We start from the raw sequence: 20,675 nt of genomic DNA, 5'->3' as shown, positions 1-20,675 counted from the left end.
ATTTAGGTGCATAGAGTATCTGACATTTTAGTAAAACATTGCTAGATTCAAAAATATTTTACCCCTAAAGAAAAAATGTATAAAATCATTTTAAATTTCATTAATAAATTATTAAGTTTAATAGAAATGATAGTTATTATCTCAAAGATGACTACGACTAATTTGATTTCATGTGAGTTAAATTTGACTCTCGTTCATATAAATTACTAATATCAGATTATCAGTATTTACAATCCCCTCAGCACTGTTATATTTATGGTATTTTATTTCAATTCTCGGATGAAAACAAGCTCAAGATGATAAACCAAAATGTAAATTCACTGTAGTTGGATTTAAATTATATTTAGAAAACGCCTTTTCTCTGTTGTACACAAAAATACCTTTAGAGGTACTTTATCATAATACTATTATAAAAAGGCATAATTTGTGTATGTTTCATATTCCATTGAGAATGAGTTGTTGGTCCAAAATTGTATACAATAAAGTTAATGAAATATTGTAGATCTTCTAGAATATTGCAATGCAGCTTAATGCCCCAGAAAAATTAGAGACAGCCACAGCATTTCATAGACTCTTGTAATATAATGAAAAGCGTACATTAAACATTTTAAAGTTTAAACTCGTAACGAAGTAACGCGCTAATAGCAGAATTCAACATTAACTGTTATAAATATATGGTTTTGGGAAAATAATGAATTACAATAGCTGTCGTTGGTGTGTAATGTACAAATATTAGCATTAAAACTCCAGAAAAGTTGTATTTCAAAGTGCCAGGTGCTATTAATATGTCAGTTTTTGCCTATCTGACGCAACACAGGGCGTATACAGACTATAAATTACGGCTTTTTTTATAATATAATTTTAATCATAATGTGCTTTTAAGACTGAAAATATAAATATTTAAGTATATTTTTTTTTATATTATGTATTTTAATTTATATTAAACTTCATAATTTATTTTTCACTACTGAAAGTACTTTGTTATCATAAAGGTTTAAATTAATTACAGATACAGGTCGTTTTAGAAACACTACCTTCGTTTATTTTTTAATTTAAGATAAAATTCTTATTTTACTCTTAGAAAGTTAGGACGACCAATTTTGTTACTAATTAAAATTTCTTAAAATTTATCAATACATGTGTGAAAATTATTGTTTCTTTTAATACTAAATACTATAAGCACAAGCAAAACGGTTAACCGATGTCATCATTTATACATATAATAAAATTGGAGTGTCTGATTTTAATATTCAAATAGCCCTTTTTACTCAATGCATATGTATCTATTTATACACGGTACCTATACCAAAATAACAATTTTTACCATTTTTGTCGATCTGTCTGTTTGTTCTGGCTAATCTCTCGAACGGTTGGACAGATTTTGATGGGACTTGGCAGATAACTGATATAATATGGAGTAAGTTGGGCTACAAAACATTTTTTTTCCTTTAAATTCAAACGCACACAAGGTCGCGGGCACAGCTAGTCTAATATATATTTATACCTAAATCATCTCTGAACGCATCTATTAGTATACATATGTCTTATATTATACATAAGCTAAGTACTTTAAAGGAACACAAATCCTACCAAAAACATTAAATGTAAAAAAATGCCAAGTCTCTCGATGCAGTCTTTCCATCGTAAAGAGTTTTGAGATCTCATAGAAGCCAAGTCGTATTCAAATTATTATGTAGTTATAAATCCCAAACTCCTAGCTTAGTCCACTTCGAAGAAAAGGGGGGCGGGATTTGAAACAGCCGCGAATCGCTTCGAGAAAAGATGGTACGACCGTGCCCGTTTTGCACGAGACTTGGCTGGGGCACTGCCGCGCCCTCAGATCCCTAATTCATTAATACAGATTTTTTTAAAACGGAGTTGGAATAATGTTGCATATTACAACGAATCATTAATTTTCTTTTATGTGATGATGTTATGTCCCTTGTGCCTGTAGTTACACTGGCTCACTCACCCTTCAAACCGGAATATAACAATACTGAATACTGTTATTTTGCGGTAGAATAACTGGTGAGTGGGTGGTACCCAGACGGGCTTGCACAAAGCCCTACCACCAAGTAGAGACAAAGAAAGAAAGAGACAGTATCTTTCAGATCAGAGCTCTTTCCACCATGTTGCTCCAATGTGATAAATACACATTTTTATACAACACTAACACTGCAGTCGAGCTCAAATATTTAAACACAATAAAAATGACTGGTATTGCCTTTGAACCGGGTTTGTTTTAACCACTAGACAATCGCTGTTCATTTTATTTATATATAAGTCTATGCATATTGTATTATATTATAAGTGTTCCTACTTCCTATGCCAATTATACAATTCATCCGATTCAGTTGAAACTTGAAACTTTATATACGTAGTCGCTGTTGAAACTTGCGTGAAGGTTTCTGGCATTGTACGACCAACGTACAATAGACGACCGGCGACTCATATCGAATAATTATTATTCACAAAAAAGTAAAACTCTTAAGTCAGATATAAATTTGAATGTTTAACGAAGTTTGCATATGTAAATTGAATAAAAAGTAACTTATATAACGACATTTTGTTTTTATCTATAGACTAATAGGTACTTATTATGTAAAACACGTAAATACGCAAATATTGTTATATCTCTGAACTCGTGTTTTTTTTTTAAATAAAATTAAGTATCCATTTATTATTATAATATCTTTAACTAACTGTTTAACAAATAATAGCAAGTATTTTTCAAATTTTTTTCTGTTGATTCAACGACGGCCTCTAAAACCTTGTCGTTCTAAGGTTATGACAATATTTATTCGAAGGGGTCCTTTAAATACAAAATAATACACAAATGTATCATTTCTATTTATATAATCCAAGTTAAGTAAATGCTTCAGGCGATATAAAAACAGTTTACTGAACATTTTTGACAAGGACTTTGAAAAAGAAGTATTTAAATCTTTAAAAATGAAAAATGCAGTCTATTTCTTAATTTTGAGTCCAAGGTTGTCGTACACACATGTATAAAATAAACTTGTCTATATGCATAGTGATATGACCGAAACTTAACGCTGAAGTAAACAAACAGCGCTGATATGTATATAGTTGATAGGAATATTACATAGTACTAGTAGTAATTTTGTCTGTAACTAAATAGCATTGTCTATGAATAGGCCGTATATATAATATTTAACAGTAGACCAGTAGGCTATTATGTTAGAGGGTCTATGCTGGGGGACTATGTAAAGAAAATCAGTAATCAGTAACTAAAAAAAAACTCGATAGTGATAACTAAACAATAGTTCATGGAATATTTTCATTTGAGAATCCATCGGCATTATGACTACATAAAAACATCTTTAATCCATATAAGCATATTTTATATTACAATAAAATAGTCGCAGGAACAAGCAATGTTAATAAACAGCTAAGGTATATATAACATTATAGAAACATTAAATTAAACTATTATTCTTATTAGAGACTGACCCTGCGTTCAAATAAGGATTTTTTTATTCATATGAAGCATTACACTCATTTATTGATTGTCAAATTAGAATTCGTATCAGAAAAGAAATAACGCTGTTAAATTAAAAATAAATCATAATATTTTTTGGAATAATAATATATTTTTTTAATATTAAAATACCAGCATAAACTTTAAATTCCACGTCTTTAATTTGATTAAAACGCTCATCCTTTATCCCTATTTAACCCTCTTGTGTTAAATAAAGGATGAGCGTAAAAGGGTTTTTTAAATCCTGTACTTAAAATATTGTAATATATTATATTACAATATATAAAATATATATTTCTAATTTTGCAAAATGTCGAAATTCCCTAAGATCTTACATCCTATTTTTTACCCTTTAACATTTGTGTACATGCATTAATAAAATTTAACACTTATTTCCATATTAGTAATATCAGAAATGACGAATTTATATATAAACTTTAAATTATGAGGTAACCTCGTTATAGGAATAATTTAAAAAAATCCTTTCTTATTGCTCGTCTAGGATTTTGAAGGAAACCTTATGTAATTTTTTGATTCCGTTTGACCCATCGACGTAGGCTTTATTAATTCGAAATTTGAATTTCAATTATGATCAGGTCATACTGGCCAGTGTAAAATGCGTTAAAAAATAATTACTTAAAAAAAAGTTTACCCGCCAGACCTAAATGATATAATATATAAATGCAAGATTATTGCTTACAAGCGATGATTTCGAGTTGGACCAGTCTGTCTGTAACTTTCAGCAGAGTGAGATTGCGCGGCTGCACGAACAGACGTAACGGATCGTGGCGTTACGCGGACATTTTCATTTTATAACAAGTTACGCACTCTTGTTGTATTCTTTTTTTTTTATTTTTAAATTTAGTTTTTGTCCTACATATTATAGTCGCCATGTTTACAAAGACCACTTTCAAGGTGTTATATTTCCGTGTTCTGGAACGATGCCAGTTTAAATAAACAGATGCGCTTTTTGATTTCGCACCAAATTCAATTGTTAATCGTGATTTCTTTTTTAAATTATATTTGATAAATAATAAAATAAAAGTTCGAACTTCTGTATTTGTTTGGAAAAATTAAATATTAGTGAAACTTAAGAAAGATATTACATAGTGTTCGCATACAATTAGGTGTGATATGTGTACATACATTACTTAGATACATTGGGGCATCGTAGAAACCTTGGAACATAATCAATTTGTGTATTCTCGTAAAGGTTCATTTAATTAGTAGAAATGAAGTGAAGTGCCGAAAATGAGTGTGGAAATTAACCAAAGCAACCCGGAAAGTGGGTCTCGTCCGACGCCTAACATTAATAAAGGGACTACAGTAAACAGATGTACCCCCAAAAAGTCATTAGAGTCCAAGTTGTGGGACTTGTTACAGCCCGTAGCCAGACTGTGGGGATTAATAACTGCTATAGGTAAGTGTTTCTCTAATTACAATCACTTTTGAATAACAGTAATGGTAACGGGATTTGATATGAAGTTACTTAAATTCGTAAAAATAGAAACGTTTTCAACCGACTTCAAAAAGGAGGAGGTTATCAATTCGTCTGTATTTTTTTTTCGTTTTTTTTTTCTTGTATAATGTCATAACTACCATCTATCGAATTATTGGTTACATTCACTTGTTTTATTATGTATGTATCAATTGAAATTAATAAATTCTGCGAAACCATTGCGTTCGTGACTAAATATATTTAAATATAATCGAAATATACCGTATTCAAGTAAAGTAGAATCTATAATACAAACTCGTTGAGATCTTAATGTCCGATTCGGAATATAAATTGAAGCGAAAATAATCGGCAATGAGTACTAGTTACTCATTTATTATTCATAAAAATATATTTACAGTTATTTTAACTTATCTTATATTTTTGATTTATTGAGTTATAGTACCATTGTTGATAATATTAAGCTAGATAAGGTAATTTAGATATATGGAGCATTTATTATATCTGTTATCGTATGTAGAGTTTTATTTGATCTGTGCAACCGTAAAACAGTAAATTTATTTATTTAAATACTTTAATCTGCAATAAATTATTTTTGTAACTATCAAATTATGTCGTATGATTTTTATAATATATTCGAAGATATAATTTAATCCCTTTATATCTCCTACATATAAAGGGATTACAATTTTTGTTATTCGAAAGTTGAAATCAACGTATTTAGGACACACGTGGTATACATATTAATAAAAAGAAATTTAACGTTGAATTATTACCATAACTATTGTTAAAAATGTAAAAAGGTTAATTATTATATTAAAACTCTAGCCGAATGTTTTTAAAAAAATCATTATAAAATTGCTTTTTTTTTCTTATCACTAAATTTACACAGCTAGGTACTTAAAATATATATTTCGAGTATTCTTATTAAATGATGATTCGATTAATTCATCTGTCAATTTTTATGTCTTGTATTACACTGATTTATTAATAAAATACATATATTAATAATTATATTTTTTATGAGAAAACTTCTATTGAAAGCTTTTCAAATAAACATGAAACTTCTTATAAAATATATATTATATATAATTGCCATCTAATTATAATAATGTAATAGCGATCTACAATCATTCGAAATTAAATTATTGTGAAGTTGATTATAGCTCTTTAACAAATTTTATAGGTATTATATTATATAATGTCTACGTAAACTATGTTAAGAACAAAAATATCATATAGAAATAAAAATGAAACTGTCATCAATACTAGTATAGTAAAGTATTTCAATAAAATTCAATCTAAGTCAGCTTAATTGATTTTTTTTAAATTAACTTATTCGTCTTTATCGTCATCTATTCTCAGTGATGAGCGGCGCAGGCGCAGAACTAATGGTCCTAGGGTACGAAGTCGCCCCAGGGTTAATGTGAGTATCATATACATACACCTATTGCATTATATTTTCAGTCATATCGGCAGAAAAGTACACCATCTCAACCCGTTTCGTAAATTGCAACGTTGGATTAGTAAAGGCTTGCAGAGACGAAGGGTGTTTCCATACAGTTTCCCAGATAAGCGATAGCCAATAATAAATATTAAGAGTGGTGTACATTGTAATATTTCTAAGAATTTGAAATGTAGAGTAAATATCTAACTAAGTATATAACGTTAGCTTCCCAAATAAATAAATAATACGAAACAGACATTACAATATGAATGTATTATAACAATAAATCTACTACTAAAAAAATTAAAAGATTTTTCTACTGTTCTTAAATAAAAAGTGAATTGCAACCTTCAATTAAAATATGTACATATATACATACATACGAATGTAATGTTAAGGCAAGTAATATGACACACATATTTATAACGCATATTCATATTTTTTTATGTTTTAAATTTGATTATTTTAACAATGTACCGAAATCATTTTTGTTTTAAAAACGTTTTTTACTATAGAGTTATTTACCATCATTTGTTTGTTGAAGTAACTTGAGACTTAATACAAATTAATTATTCGTATACTGGCAAGTTCGTTTTCGTACTTTTTATATTCACCAAGCCTTTATTATTAAGAGTGTATGTTTGTACATATTGAGGAATAAATATTATGTAATTTAATTCATTGTTGCCATATATGATAAATGGCAAGGATTTTAAATAAGTCATGAATGAGGACGAATATACAGGGATAATAAATGCGTAGAACACTTCACCCAATGAAAACTCTCACAAAAGAGGCCGAGGCGTATACAGCACGTTTTATGTCTTTCTCATTTCTCTTTCTTAAAAAGAAAGTATTTTTACTCGGCTTTTATATACTTCGCTACACGAATTTTAATTAAATACTCCTTGCTTTTACTCTTCGAGACATATCATTTGACCAATTTTTATCGAGGCAAATATGTCTCCTATCAAATCTCCTGTAAATAGTTTTGTTTTAATTGATATAATGGCGTAGGTATTTCGTATATTTCCATTCTGGAATTAAGTATTATGGCATTTAATCAGCAAGAAGGTTTATTCTTACTTCTGGATAAAAGCAATAATATAAATTATTTTTTAAGAAAATTTTGAATACCGCGCAGTTGTTTTTGGCAGTAGCATGAATGCAATAAAATCTAAACGATTTGTCTAGATACGAACGTTACAGAGAATATTTTGAAATTATCTTTTAATTAAGTAATAATAATTTAAAGAAAGTTGCCAGAAACACATTATTTTAAGTAATACTTTTAATTTGATCCGTAACATGAATAATGTTTATGTTTAATGTTATATCATCTCTAAATCTATTCTGGCAGCGTATCGATAATTTTAAATATAATGCAATTTAATGCAATAACAATAAGTTACCTATCAATAATACCTATTAATATTAATTACCAGTAAATCTTAGTTTATACGCTCACAAATTAATCATTAAAAAACCCTAAATAATTAATGCATTAACATTACAACGGCTAGCTACCTTGAACGAAAATTTCCCAAAATTTGTCCTCGACTAAACTACTTATTAATTACACTTTAAATTGTTTGACGTTTAATCTCAACGGAATCGATCAATCTCTTTTGTGTATCCTGTATCCAAAGTGACACTGCTGAAATAACTTGTACACAAAAAGGAAGCATCATCGAAAATACACTGTAATCAATTTTGTAATAAAATTATTATTCTTATTTACTTAATATAAGCATTGTCGAATATTATTATTTAATTCATAATGAGTTATTACTTATATCCTTCGATCAACAATACCGCATACCTATATCTCGAAGCTCGCTCGCTCGGTAGTCCAAACGGATCATTCTTTAAGAATCAAAGGGTACTCTCGATTATAGTCAAGTGTTCATTAAAGAAACATTTACAATTTGATAATTTTATTTATACATAGCTAATGTCTTACATGGGAACTTATTTTAAAAATATATAATATTGGTATTCATTTATCCAATACAGATGATTAACTAGCTGTCGCCCGCTCGAGTTTTAGGGGGTCGTTTGGTTGGCCCAGTGGTTAGAGCACGTGCATCTTAACCGATGATTGCGGGTTCAAAGCCATGCAAGCACCGCTGATTTATGTGCTTAATTTGTCATTATAATTCATCTCGTGCTCAGCGGTGACGGAAAACATCGTGAGGAAACCTGCATATGACAAATTTTATAGAAATTCTGCCACATGTGTATTCCACCAACCCGCATTGGAACAGTGTGGTGGAATATGTTCTAAACCTTCTCCTCAAAGGGAGAGGACGCCTTTAGCCCAGCAGTGGGAATTTACAGGCTGTTGTTGTTTGTTGTTGTCAAGTAACAATAGCGCGTTCATCTATGTATATTTAAATATTATAATTGTTACTTGAAATTATTAATAAAATAGTTTCAATTTTCGCAGTGCTGGCGCAGCCCTAGTGTTTATACTGGAGACTATGTGGGTGGCGGCACTGTTCATTGACCTTTTATGTCGTCGTGGTGAATATTCCATGAAGCTGAGGTGCTGGGACTTCATGAGGTGGTCCTGCGGTCGTGCTCGGGCTCCGTTCTACGCGTGTGCGGCAACTGCGATACTGTTCGCTAACCTTACAATATTGGCTACGGTGTCAGGTAAGAAATGATTAAACGTGTATTTAAAAATAAGCTTAATATTTACCAGTTCTTCGGTAATATTTGTATTATTATGCTTTTTGTGTTATTTTACGTCACTGTCGCAAAAAAAATATTTATTGTAAACAACTACACGATAACTATAAAAAGTGTAAACGTCAGATATTGCTCGTAAAGGTAAAAAAAAGACGCGCACCATTATGTAAACGAGACTTCAAAAGTGTCTTCATTTTTATAGAAAAAAAAAAAGAATTTATAAATAACAATACATATAAATCCATATATTTTTATGATGGCAACAATCTAATAATCGAACACTAATATTATTTCGTTTAAAAAAACAACATATGATTTGATATAAGCATATCGAACATTTCAGATTAGGTTACATTTTTTACAATCCATTGTTACGAATAACTTGTTGCGGAAGTTATAAAAATAGGCTGTAAATAATATAGGAATGGTTACAGAAGTCAACAGTACACATGTCGCAGTAATGTGTTTGAATCTGCTATTTGATTGTATGACTAGCGCGTTCCTTGAATTGATTGAACCAGTGTCACTCAACGTCCAACTTGTTAGCAGATTGTAACACAGCCATTTGAACAGAGCGGACGGAAAATCAGTCAGGTGATTATAATTTAACTAACCTAACCTACCCAACAATATAAAGTCAGCAATATCCTGACGACCATCCTAAATGACGTTCAGTCAAGAAGTTGAAATAAATTGACGTGTTGTTTTTTAGTCATTCAATTAAATGTTGTCATTCAATGATCACGCTAGTCATACAATCAAATAGCAGATTTAACTAGATGACTGCGACATATATACGCCTAGTAGAAGTAGCGTGCGTATTTCTTGCTTAAACTTTCATTTTGATACGCCTTTTGCGATTCGCGACACGTCTGTCATCTCACGTATGACGTGTGATATAGGAATCAACATCGTTATCTTACTTCCCGCATTTTAAAGCTACGTATTCACGGTTTTTCTTTACTTCCATGTATTATACCTACGGGGTTATATATAATTTTGGAGGATTATGGAAATGTATAGCAATAAAATATAGTTATAACCATTTAAACTTACTGGTAAACTATTATAACACATAGGTAAACTGTTATTTTTTAATTTTATTATTACTAACATTATATTTCAATTTATTATATATTATAAAATATTTTCTCACTTTATTGGACAGTATTGGATTGTAAAATTCAAGATGGCCGAATACACGCAAGTGCTACTTAGTTTTAATTTGCTTTTATAATTAATCTCTTAAATAATGGAGGACAATCTGTCCCGTTTATCTAACAACTGGCATTGGAGCTGCGTAGAAGAATAAGAACCAAATATTCTCTTCAGAAAGGAGAGAAGGATGTCTCGGCTCTAAACTATGTTTTATAGATAATTTTTAATCTTATCAGACAAGGCGATAAAAAACGATCAACCGGAAGGATCAACGTAGTTAATTTTATATAAGATTTATGGCCCGTTAATCTAGTTGTATGAAACCTCCTGTTACATCCACTTGGAATCGTTAATTAGACCACCATATAATGCAACTCCAGAAGAGACTATATGGGTCATGGTTTCATGTTTCTGGGACAAAATGAGTGTCTTGACCGATTAAAAAGTCGTACTAACAAAAAGCGTCAATATGAAGAAGTAATTTGAAAGAAACTTGTTCATTCTTTTAAATACGAAACCCCATCAGCTCAATGATATGGGCACAATGGTCTTAAGAACGTAATATTATTTTCTCTTGTCCTTTTAGTTTATTGGGTTTAAGTTTCATCTACTTGTATATAAAATAATTGAATTATTACCCATTGACCTCTTAGTGCTTAGTTATTTCAGGATAAAAAAGTGAAAATAAACGAAAACCCCACACATAACCGCCGTTCAGACGTAATAATATTACCATAGAACCTTCGAAATGACATTTTTAAATAAAATTAAATAGTTTTTTTTCTAAAGTTTTACAGCCGTAGCTTAGTAAAGCATTGCTATCTCTCTTTATCATGAATGATTCGACATTTGAAAGAAAAAGACAGTATTGTTTAATCATCCGCGAAACAATGTTTTGCTGATAATTCCTGTCGGAAGGTTTTAAAGTAATAATACCTATTAATAATGTTTGTTCGCTTCGCGTGAAATTACTGAATTTAATTATTATTTAATAACAAAGTCCTTTAGACATACCATCTTCAAATCTCACACAAAATAATTATAATATGTATTTTATGTCGGGTGAAATCTGTTGGTCTCCATATCTTCTGAAAAGGGGAGGATTCCTTACTATCTTGTCCGCCACTGGGACTCTGCAGTTAATTAATTTGCAAAGCACTTGCCATAGACATCCAGCGATTTGGCAAACTGTAGTAGTTAATTAGATTCACACGTTTGTGTAATAATTATGTAAATAAATTAATTTATAATCGTAAAGAAAGATTTTGATACCGCAGATCATATCTAGTGTCTCTATAATTATGGTACATCGATAAAATAAAATCCCTTTATTCCGCAACAGATAATAAAAGAAATTCTAAAATTATTTATAACACAAAAATGTTATATTAATATTTTGAATGTTGATGTATGTAAAGCAATTTATTAGATAATATTCGAGAAATTTATTAAATTTTAATACTAGTTTACTGTAAATTTGCTGAGCAGCATCTAATATTGTTTTAAGATCAATAATTTTTATCCTGAACGAAGCTTTAGACCGGTGCACTTAAGAAATAATATATTATTTGTATGAGACAACATCACATAGATTATTCTGATCCCAATGTAAGTAGCTGAAGCACTTGTGTTATGGAAATCAGAAGTAACGATGGTATCACATACACCCAGACCCAAGACAACATAGAAAACTAATGGTAATCTACATTGACTTGGCCGAGAATCGAACCCGGGACCTCAGAGTGGCGTACCCATGAAAACCGGTGTACACACCACTCGACCATGGAGGTCGTCAAATGTGTGTGTGTTTAGTTGTATAAGTGATTTAATGCGATTGTTACAGGGGGCATGTTGCTTGTACTGGCCGCGTTGCGGGCTACCGTCCCGTTCTCCCCGTACGCGACCCACGGGCCGCACTCTCCCCGGGCGGGCAGTACGCTGCTGAGTCAGCACGACTCTAACATACCCGACGTCTATTACAATGCAGCGCAATCCGCTGACGACAGGTTTGCTAACAAAATGTTACTCGTTTTATGACGTTTTCTATTTGATATTTTTATGAAACTATTGATATTTTATGAGTAAAATTGAAAATAAAACTGTATCAAAACAATATAGGTTTTCGAGATTTTGTGCGCATTTTTTCCGGCTTTTTACCACTTACTAATATGTAAGAAAGTTCTGATGACACGGAAGCTACCGATAGTAATTATTTACTATACTTTGTTTCTTATATTGAGACGAAAAACAAAAAAGTGCCGGTGTTATAAAAGGCACAGCTCACGAGGTGCCTAAGAAGAAATAGCTTATAATTTCTACAATTTTCAATGCTAACTATTACGTTTGTATTTTTGCAAAGTCTGCCTTTCTGCTGTACATAACTCACATCCTAAAACGATACTTTAAATGTATACATCCTTTGTGTGCTTTATATTTTCCAAGAAAATATTTTTTGTCTTGATATTTCTTAGAATACTGAGATGACATGTTAGAGAATGCAAACAACTATGAATGAGTTGCGATGTGGAATATACTTGGTAGATGGAATAATAAAACACTCATTTTTTTATATTTACATTTGACGTTTAGTTATTACTTACTCATATACACATATTAGATGTATAGAAGTTTTGTAAGTAATATATTTACGAACGAATTTTATTAAAAAATATAATGAAGTCCTTGTTAAATATATTGTAATTTTGTTTATTTAGGTTGTTGGATTTTTTTAAATATGTTTTTCCTTTTTTACAGATGCGAAGAAATGAAAGTTCTTGATGTGAAGACTTCAGACAGATCACGTTCAGTAACACCGAAACCGCGTCTTCTGGAACTCTGACTTGTTTTTATTAAGCAAAGAGAATATTATTCATAAATGAATTCTTCAAACGCGGTTTCAAAGATAACATTATCAATATTCGTTACCAGACTTCGAACTTCAGCGAGAAAACTAACCCAGGAAACTTTGTTCTTAAAAATTGTAGCCATTGCTACATAGAACTCTACTTTAAGTGGAGTGAAATTTTATCCGCTTGTTTTTAAGTTGCTCTATTGATACTAAGCTAACGGTTCGTTTCTGAAAAAAGGGGTACCGAAAAATAAAGAAAAGATCCATTTTATCGCCGAGATTATAAAACATTTTCGAAACACTTAATCCATAATAAAATATAATACTCAACGAAAGATTTGTTATTACTTAAGTTTTCCGAATTTTCTACTTATTAACTATCGTAATTTAAAAACAAACGAAAGATAATATATTGGTACAATAGTTTGAAATAAAATTAGGTACTTTAAAGCAATCAATATATAACATCAAAACATAAGAGATCAATATATAAAGCTTGATTTTTTGAGCGATATATTTCTTCATAGCCTTAACCTCGAGCATCAATATTTGGTTAACACTTTAGAAACGGACCTCCAACATATTTATTAAATTTTCATATCCATGTGATTCATAAAATATTATCAAATATTACTCAATCATATAAACAGACTTTGTTAAATTATGACTTATAATGAAATGGCATAAGGTTAGTAACTAGTAATAAAGTATTGAATTATTTATTTTCTACTTTTATATGTCCTTAAAATCTGTGATAGAATAGATTAGTTAGTTACATTTATATTTAAGTTTAAAATTAAATTACATGAAGTGCATATATGCGTGTATTAATAAATAATAAAGTATTGTTGTTTTTTTAATTCTTCATCCTTTTTGTCTATGACTGTCTTTGGCTCAAAACTGCATAATAAGAATACGCTGCTTTCATAATCTGAAAAAAATAATGATAAAAAAAATTAAAGTAATAAGTATAGTGTATTTATCTACAAGTTTTTACTCTGAATATCCTTCAATACTCTTACGTATACGAAAACAAATACGTCGATAAAAGTAAGAATATGACGGTTTACAAAAACAGCATCATATAATCGCTATTGGAAATTTACTAGCAATATTTTACATTTATATCAGACTCCAGATAATCCTTTAGTCAAATATTTGTTACTATATTTCGCACTCGACTCCGCCAAAGTATACAGGAGGAGGGAAGCGGTTTTCCGATGCCCTATTTTATTTTCTGTAGTACCACGGGTAAGTAATTAAGACCATAAAATCGTATCAAATAAACAAAAAAATAAATAAACTCACGTTCACAATTATTGTATAATATTCGTTACGACACTATCATATGTGTCAAATATGTTTCATCCTTTATATTTATTCTGGTAATTTTGTCTCACATTGTCAATAAAGAAATTATAACGAGTCGCATCTTGATAAGTATATCCAATAGTTTCTCCGTGATGCTATACGTCATGAAACGAATTCCTTGTAATACGTTATTGATGTGGAATGTAATGTCTATACATATGTTTGTACACACACAGAGAAACCATCTATACCCATTGACATATCATTGATTGAGAAGCAATTGCTACAATTAATGATATGGGACAAGATTGGCAATTATATTTACAATAACCTACAACGTAATACGATATACCCAATATTGAGTATATTACTTAATGGCAGTTTCACTTTTTTATTTAATTGTTATATAAACAATTATGAAGAATACGTGATGTTTTTGATACTTTATGAAGTCCATAAATATTGAATAGTAATATTCATTATTATCATCTTAAAAAGAGTTTTTAATAGGAGAATAAAAATGACTTAACTTTTCCTGTAAGAGAGTACTACCATAATATATAATATATTTTGTAAACGGAAGTCTTTCAATTTGCTCGAAAAATCTGAACGAAATATGTTTTGTGTGACTTAAAAAAATAAACTATATTAATTAGCTTTATATAGTCATAAAAAAACTACAATACTTAAAAATCAGATCAGATTCAAATTCAGATCAGAAACTCATAGAAACTATGGTGCAATAATTTATACTTATGTATGTATGTGGTATGTAATACTTTAATTAGTTTGTAAAGTATAGCTTACTGCTAGAAAGCAGTCGTTGTCCATATTGGTGAAACCTGCGGCGGTGAGGTGCAGTGGTCGCTGAGCTCTCATCATGGTCATTAACAGCAGTCTGCGCAGGCGTGGCGGCATGCGTTCCCATTTACACTGCATTACTGCTTCTGCTACACGACCGGCCTGTCATATTTGTTCACTATGATTTCTTCAAACTTACATTTTTATACGATAAAAAATAGATACTAAATAGATTCTATGATACTTATAGCTATGTAGCGATAAGGTGGCCAAAATTGGAAACCTCTTTTATTTACCTTTTCATACTGAACCAATTTAGATAAAGTTTGTTATGACGATAGTTTTTTTAATTCAACCCCTTAGGAGGTGAAGACGCGTGTGATATTAGATAGTTTAGGTAGTGAGCCTCAGTTTCAGTTAATAGTTTTTATAAATACATGTTTAAACAACTGTAACGACCACTGGTTAAAATATCTGTTAAAGTATATCTTATAAAAAATATTGACTAATTTTCTTTTAAGATAGTCGGATAAATAATTTTATTTAAAAATCTTTATCTATTTATGTACTTATTAATGTAAGTTTGAGTATTTTAAGTCTCGTATTTATATTATGTACTCTTCAAAATTTATGTTCCATGCAGTATTTATGCGTACTTTATGTAATATTACGTGTAAAGTATGATTATTAGTACTTACTTGATGTGTGAGTTCATTTCCAGTGAAGCATTGTAAAGCGAGCTGTATGATCATGGCCACAAAGAAGGCTAGTGATGTCACTAAGCGAATTGATTTGAGACTGGAGGCGTCTTGCTACAAACAGATGAGGTTTCACTTGGAATGTTTTCCAGAAATTTTATTACATTACACAGTTTATATTTATAAACTATAAGTTAATCAATCTGCCTTAGGCTTAAGTATAGTAATATATATAGAATATATTCTTATATTTTTGTTCATAATCAAAATTTTAGCGGTCTGATAAAAAATAAACAAGCAAAACCTCCTTTATACAAACAATTCTTAATAAATTTAAGTATGTGTGGAAGTATAATTAAAATTTATGTTCTGTTACGTAGGTAACGTACTGCTTAATGGTTTATGCAAATATATAATGGAATTAATGTTTCTTAGCGAATCATGCTCGAAATGTTAATTGAAATAAAAAGTAAATTCCTCATCATTGCCGACATTCAAATTCAAGCTTACTTAAAATGTTATATCTGTAGTTCCGTAGATAATAAGTAAAAAAGTAATAAGTGACTATGTTATCTTACCGAAACTTGTACCATTACCACGCAAATGGCAGCCATGCTTGAGAGGAGTTGAGTCATAAAGCCGTAGGAATAAGTCGTCGCGAAATTCTGTACGCAACTGTAAGAAAAAGACTTCACTGAATGCCGACTTATCGAAAAATATGAATGAACTCTTTCATTTTATACGAGGTGAATATGAGACGAAGATTATGTTGATTTAGGCGTGAAAAAAGTAACGACTGACAACATTGAAGCGGTAATCTTCTGATATTGAACCTTGTCATATCATAGCAAATGCGGTTCCCCCATTTGACGAGTGCTTTTGGAGTATTTTATACAACAATCTTTAGATGACTTCTTTTAAATTTGAGATAAACACATATTTTGTAAAATAGCAGATATTATATCGTTTATTTCTAAAAGTTGGTTGCTCGACTTAGTTTCATCTGGAACTAAAAATTCATATACGTTATTCATATTGTTTATATAATATTTTTAAGTAGTCTATTATATTTAATGTCTTTACTAGATCGCATTCATTGTCAATGAATGTTTGTGCACAATATTTTCAGAAAGTAAAGTTAGTCGTTGGCTCGTGTTACGTTACAAGCTAATTTACGTCGCACTTTATTGCAATTTAAGGGTCGTTGCCTTCATTCAGTTAGGTTGCCAGAAGTTTAGTTCAACTTACATTCTGTGACTTAAGATAATGGAGCTAGCTAGCAAGCTAGACGGGTAGCTTGTGGGAAATGCATTTTATAGTTTTTATAACATTTAAAGAATGGCTTATGTTTCAAAGAAGAAAAAATATAGGTACAAACATCAATATATGTACTAGCATGTTGTATTCAATGCAATAAAATGTAATGTATTTCAACCATCATTTATAAATGTTATCGCTGATCACCAAAATGATATGATATGATAAATCTGAATATGAATAAACTTGTTAAATACAAATATATATTTCAATTCATTGAATAAAAAAGAGAACATTTATTTAATAAATGTTTAACTTTACTGCCTGTGATGAATGCGCTCTCTACGATTCATGAAAATAAATTTGGTACACCCACCGAATTATTACGCGCCTGCATTTCGAGCCCAGGGGTTGATTAAATTAAAATTAATGTCATTTTCCCAGGAAAAATAAATATCGGAGAGGATAAAATTATTCGCTCTGATATTTATCTTAACTTTAACACGGTAAAATTCGAATAATGTTTATTTATTTATCTGTGCATATAATCCATTTTCACCTACCCAATTAGCATCTGGTGCTGGCGAACGCAACTCTTAAATGTATTTTCTAAAGCGATCTCAATTTCTTTTTCCGTATAATGCGTTCGCACAATTCTTTCGTAATAGATCTTGTCTTCCTCATTACAAGAATCGACAGTAATAAGTGTGTCACCGCTATCGCTAATTATGCCTTTTGTTAAACGAACGATTGTGCGATCGTAAGCAGTGGTTATAGCTTCTTGCAGTATTGCAAACTGAGAGCTCATATGTAGTATTACGGACCCAATGAACGTGTCAATTGTCATAACAATATGCCCTGTCCAGAGTAACCCAATTGTTTCTAAAAGAAAAGTTGAGATATACGCTGTGTCGCTTTGATATTCCCACGGTATATATATCGGTTGAGGAAGTGTTCTTGACGGCTTGATATCGGTGTCATTCAATTTAGCTATCTCAGCCTTCCAGCGAAGATCTTGAACGATTCCATACACGTTTGTGTTCCCGATAGTTATCCACCCAAAGAAGACGAATGACGCAGTCAATATTCTTGTTATTTTAATAGTTCTTCGGTTTTTGTCGTTATTTTGATAGAACTGTTGCAAATCAATTTCCAAAGTGTGAACTATGTCTTGGATTTCGCGATTTTTAAAGAAAAATATGTAGAGTTTTATAAGAGTAAGATCGTGAGTAATGACAAAGGATAGACTGAACATAAAACGATCGAGATCTTTTTCACCAATAAACGGATCGATAGATTCTAGTCCAACAAAACCAGCAACCCAGACGGCTTCGGTTAATATGGCGTAAAGGATATAAAATTTAGGAAAGTTATCAGTATTTTCTTCATCTGGATGATGCCACCATCCTAAGCCAAGGAACCGAAGTAAGAGAAAGTGAATAGAAAAATAACGTCTTGGCGGATTACTATTGGCTAAATCAGACATGGTTCCTCCTTGAGTTTACAACGATCTTTGTTTTAGGTTTCATGTAAGACTAAGAAAATAAGAACATTACACAATAAACATGGGCGTGATTGAGTTGGGTGTTAAGAGACGACACCAATGATACAACTACACTTGATGTTTGGGAACAAAATATAAGCGAGTGCGATTATATCTAAATGAGTGAAATGAATGATAACATTATAAAAATGTTTGGAGTATTGTTGAAATAGGCACAGATATTTATCAAATGGTGTTATAATCAATGAAAGTAATTAATGTTACGTTTTCTTTAATGAAATATTTATGGACTCCACGAGATGCATTACGTTAATTTACTCAATAAAACTGTTGAATCACTGTATAATTTTGCGATCTGGTAATAAATAAACATAAATTATATAGAAATGAGAATAATGGAAAGTAATTATATGAGTAATTCGCTTGAAAATTGAAACTTCACACCTTCCCGCAGAAAGTATAAATAATTGAAACAATTATTATGTGTTGCTTCAAAATTATATACTAGCCTCGTAATAAGTGTTCTTTGCTTATAAAGCGAAACCTGTAATTTACACGGAATATTTAATCATAGTTGATCCCTTAATTAAATAATAGATTTACTTAATTGCTTTTGTGAACTGTTCCAAAGGGGACATTCAAATCGAGTACGAGTTTTATTCATATTTATCTGCTCTTTTGTTTTATATCTATTTAAATTATTTCAAATACCGTGCTATTTGATTATTATTTATTTGTCGGGATAAAACGTTCAAATGCGTATTGTCCAAAGAAATATAAGCCAAAAACTAACTCTTAATCGTTCTGATCGCAGAATTATAATTAGGAAATTTATATATGTTTATTGTTGTATAATTTAGTTGGCTAAGTAAGTCACTCAGCTTTATATTACAAACAACAATGGTTGAATATTGCTTATCTTTCGGTAAACTGGAGTTAAAAGTAGGTAATAATGTAATAAATTATTTGTTAATGCAGTTCAAGGTGTTCACGCCATTTGACACAATGTTCACAACAGTACTGCCAGTTATTAAAATTCCCCAAGCAAACATAAAAAAGTTAAAGATTAAGTTATATAAATTTACATATTGGGATTTCTGTTGCAGTTTTTTTACATTCGAAAGTTATGAAGAAATAAAGAAAATATTCAATTTCATATTACCTTTCATAATTATGTTATACATAGCTGGATTCAGAAATTGTATAGCACTATTATATACTAGCAAAAAGCGCAGCTTTGTGAGGGCTCGCGAGGTATTTCTACCTAGTAATAATTTATTAACAATAATAAATAATAATATTATTTATTATTAACTAATAATATATATTATTATTAATTAATAATATATACTATTAATAATGAATAATATTATTAAAAGTATATTTTAATATATGAATTATTAATATGGACTTCTATAAATAACTCATACGACAAAAAAAATTCAAATTTTAAATTTTTTATTGTATCAAAGCATTTACATTTCTCATACGGATTTCTTCTTGTTTTCTACACTTCAACATATTTGAGTTTTTAATACTACTTAATCTATCATAAATAAATCTTCTACTTAATGCTAATCCTTCAAATGTTTTTACTCTTGAAAACGCGACATAAGTTAAACCAATAGAAGTTTCTTTTTCTCCAATATCTACAACAGCTTTATCTAATGTTAAACCTTGTGATTTATGAATTGTAATTGCGAAAGCTAATTGTAATGGAAATTGTTTTCTTGAGCAATTGGTATTTCCATTTTTCCAAAATTTAGTTATGGGTAATATTGGAATACAACCACTATTTTCGTAAGTTGAATAAGAATAATTTTCAAATCGGACCATTATCACTCGCGGCATTTGATCAGGGGGACTACAATTTTCTTCATAAATTATATCTTCGACATAACCTAAAGCTCCATTGACCAATCCATTTTCAACCCACAAATTAGAACGTAACATAACTTTAGATCCAATCGATAAAATAATAAATGGTTCAAAACCACCT

General features: G+C 30.2%; 2 protein-coding genes across 2 annotated transcripts; one reads left to right on the top strand and one right to left on the bottom strand.

The window, feature by feature from the left end:
• The first annotated feature begins 4,233 nt into the window (after positions 1-4,233).
• Positions 4,234-13,440, top strand: LOC124532581. The gene is made up of 5 exons (XM_047107541.1): positions 4,234-4,922; positions 6,324-6,384; positions 8,855-9,063; positions 12,101-12,263; positions 13,012-13,440. The coding sequence occupies exons 1-5, from the start codon at positions 4,754-4,756 to the stop codon at positions 13,094-13,096; spliced, it is 687 nt and encodes a 228-aa protein (XP_046963497.1). The 5' UTR covers positions 4,234-4,753; the 3' UTR covers positions 13,097-13,440.
• Positions 13,441-13,968: 528 nt separating this feature from the next.
• On the bottom strand, positions 13,969-18,658 carry LOC124532582 (odorant receptor 19a-like). The gene is made up of 5 exons (XM_047107542.1): positions 17,736-18,658; positions 16,494-16,590; positions 15,916-16,029; positions 15,224-15,379; positions 13,969-14,036 (listed from the first exon to the last, which is right to left on the bottom strand). Exons 1-5 carry the CDS (start codon positions 18,656-18,658, stop codon positions 13,983-13,985), a joined length of 1,344 nt encoding a protein of 447 aa, XP_046963498.1. The 3' UTR covers positions 13,969-13,982.
• Between the last annotated feature and the right edge of the window lie 2,017 nt (positions 18,659-20,675).

This window comes from Vanessa cardui, chromosome 9 (genome assembly GCF_905220365.1).
Source record: "Vanessa cardui chromosome 9, ilVanCard2.1, whole genome shotgun sequence".
NCBI lineage: Eukaryota > Metazoa > Arthropoda > Insecta > Lepidoptera > Nymphalidae > Vanessa > Vanessa cardui.
This window is presented reverse-complemented; position numbering and strand designations above follow the sequence as displayed.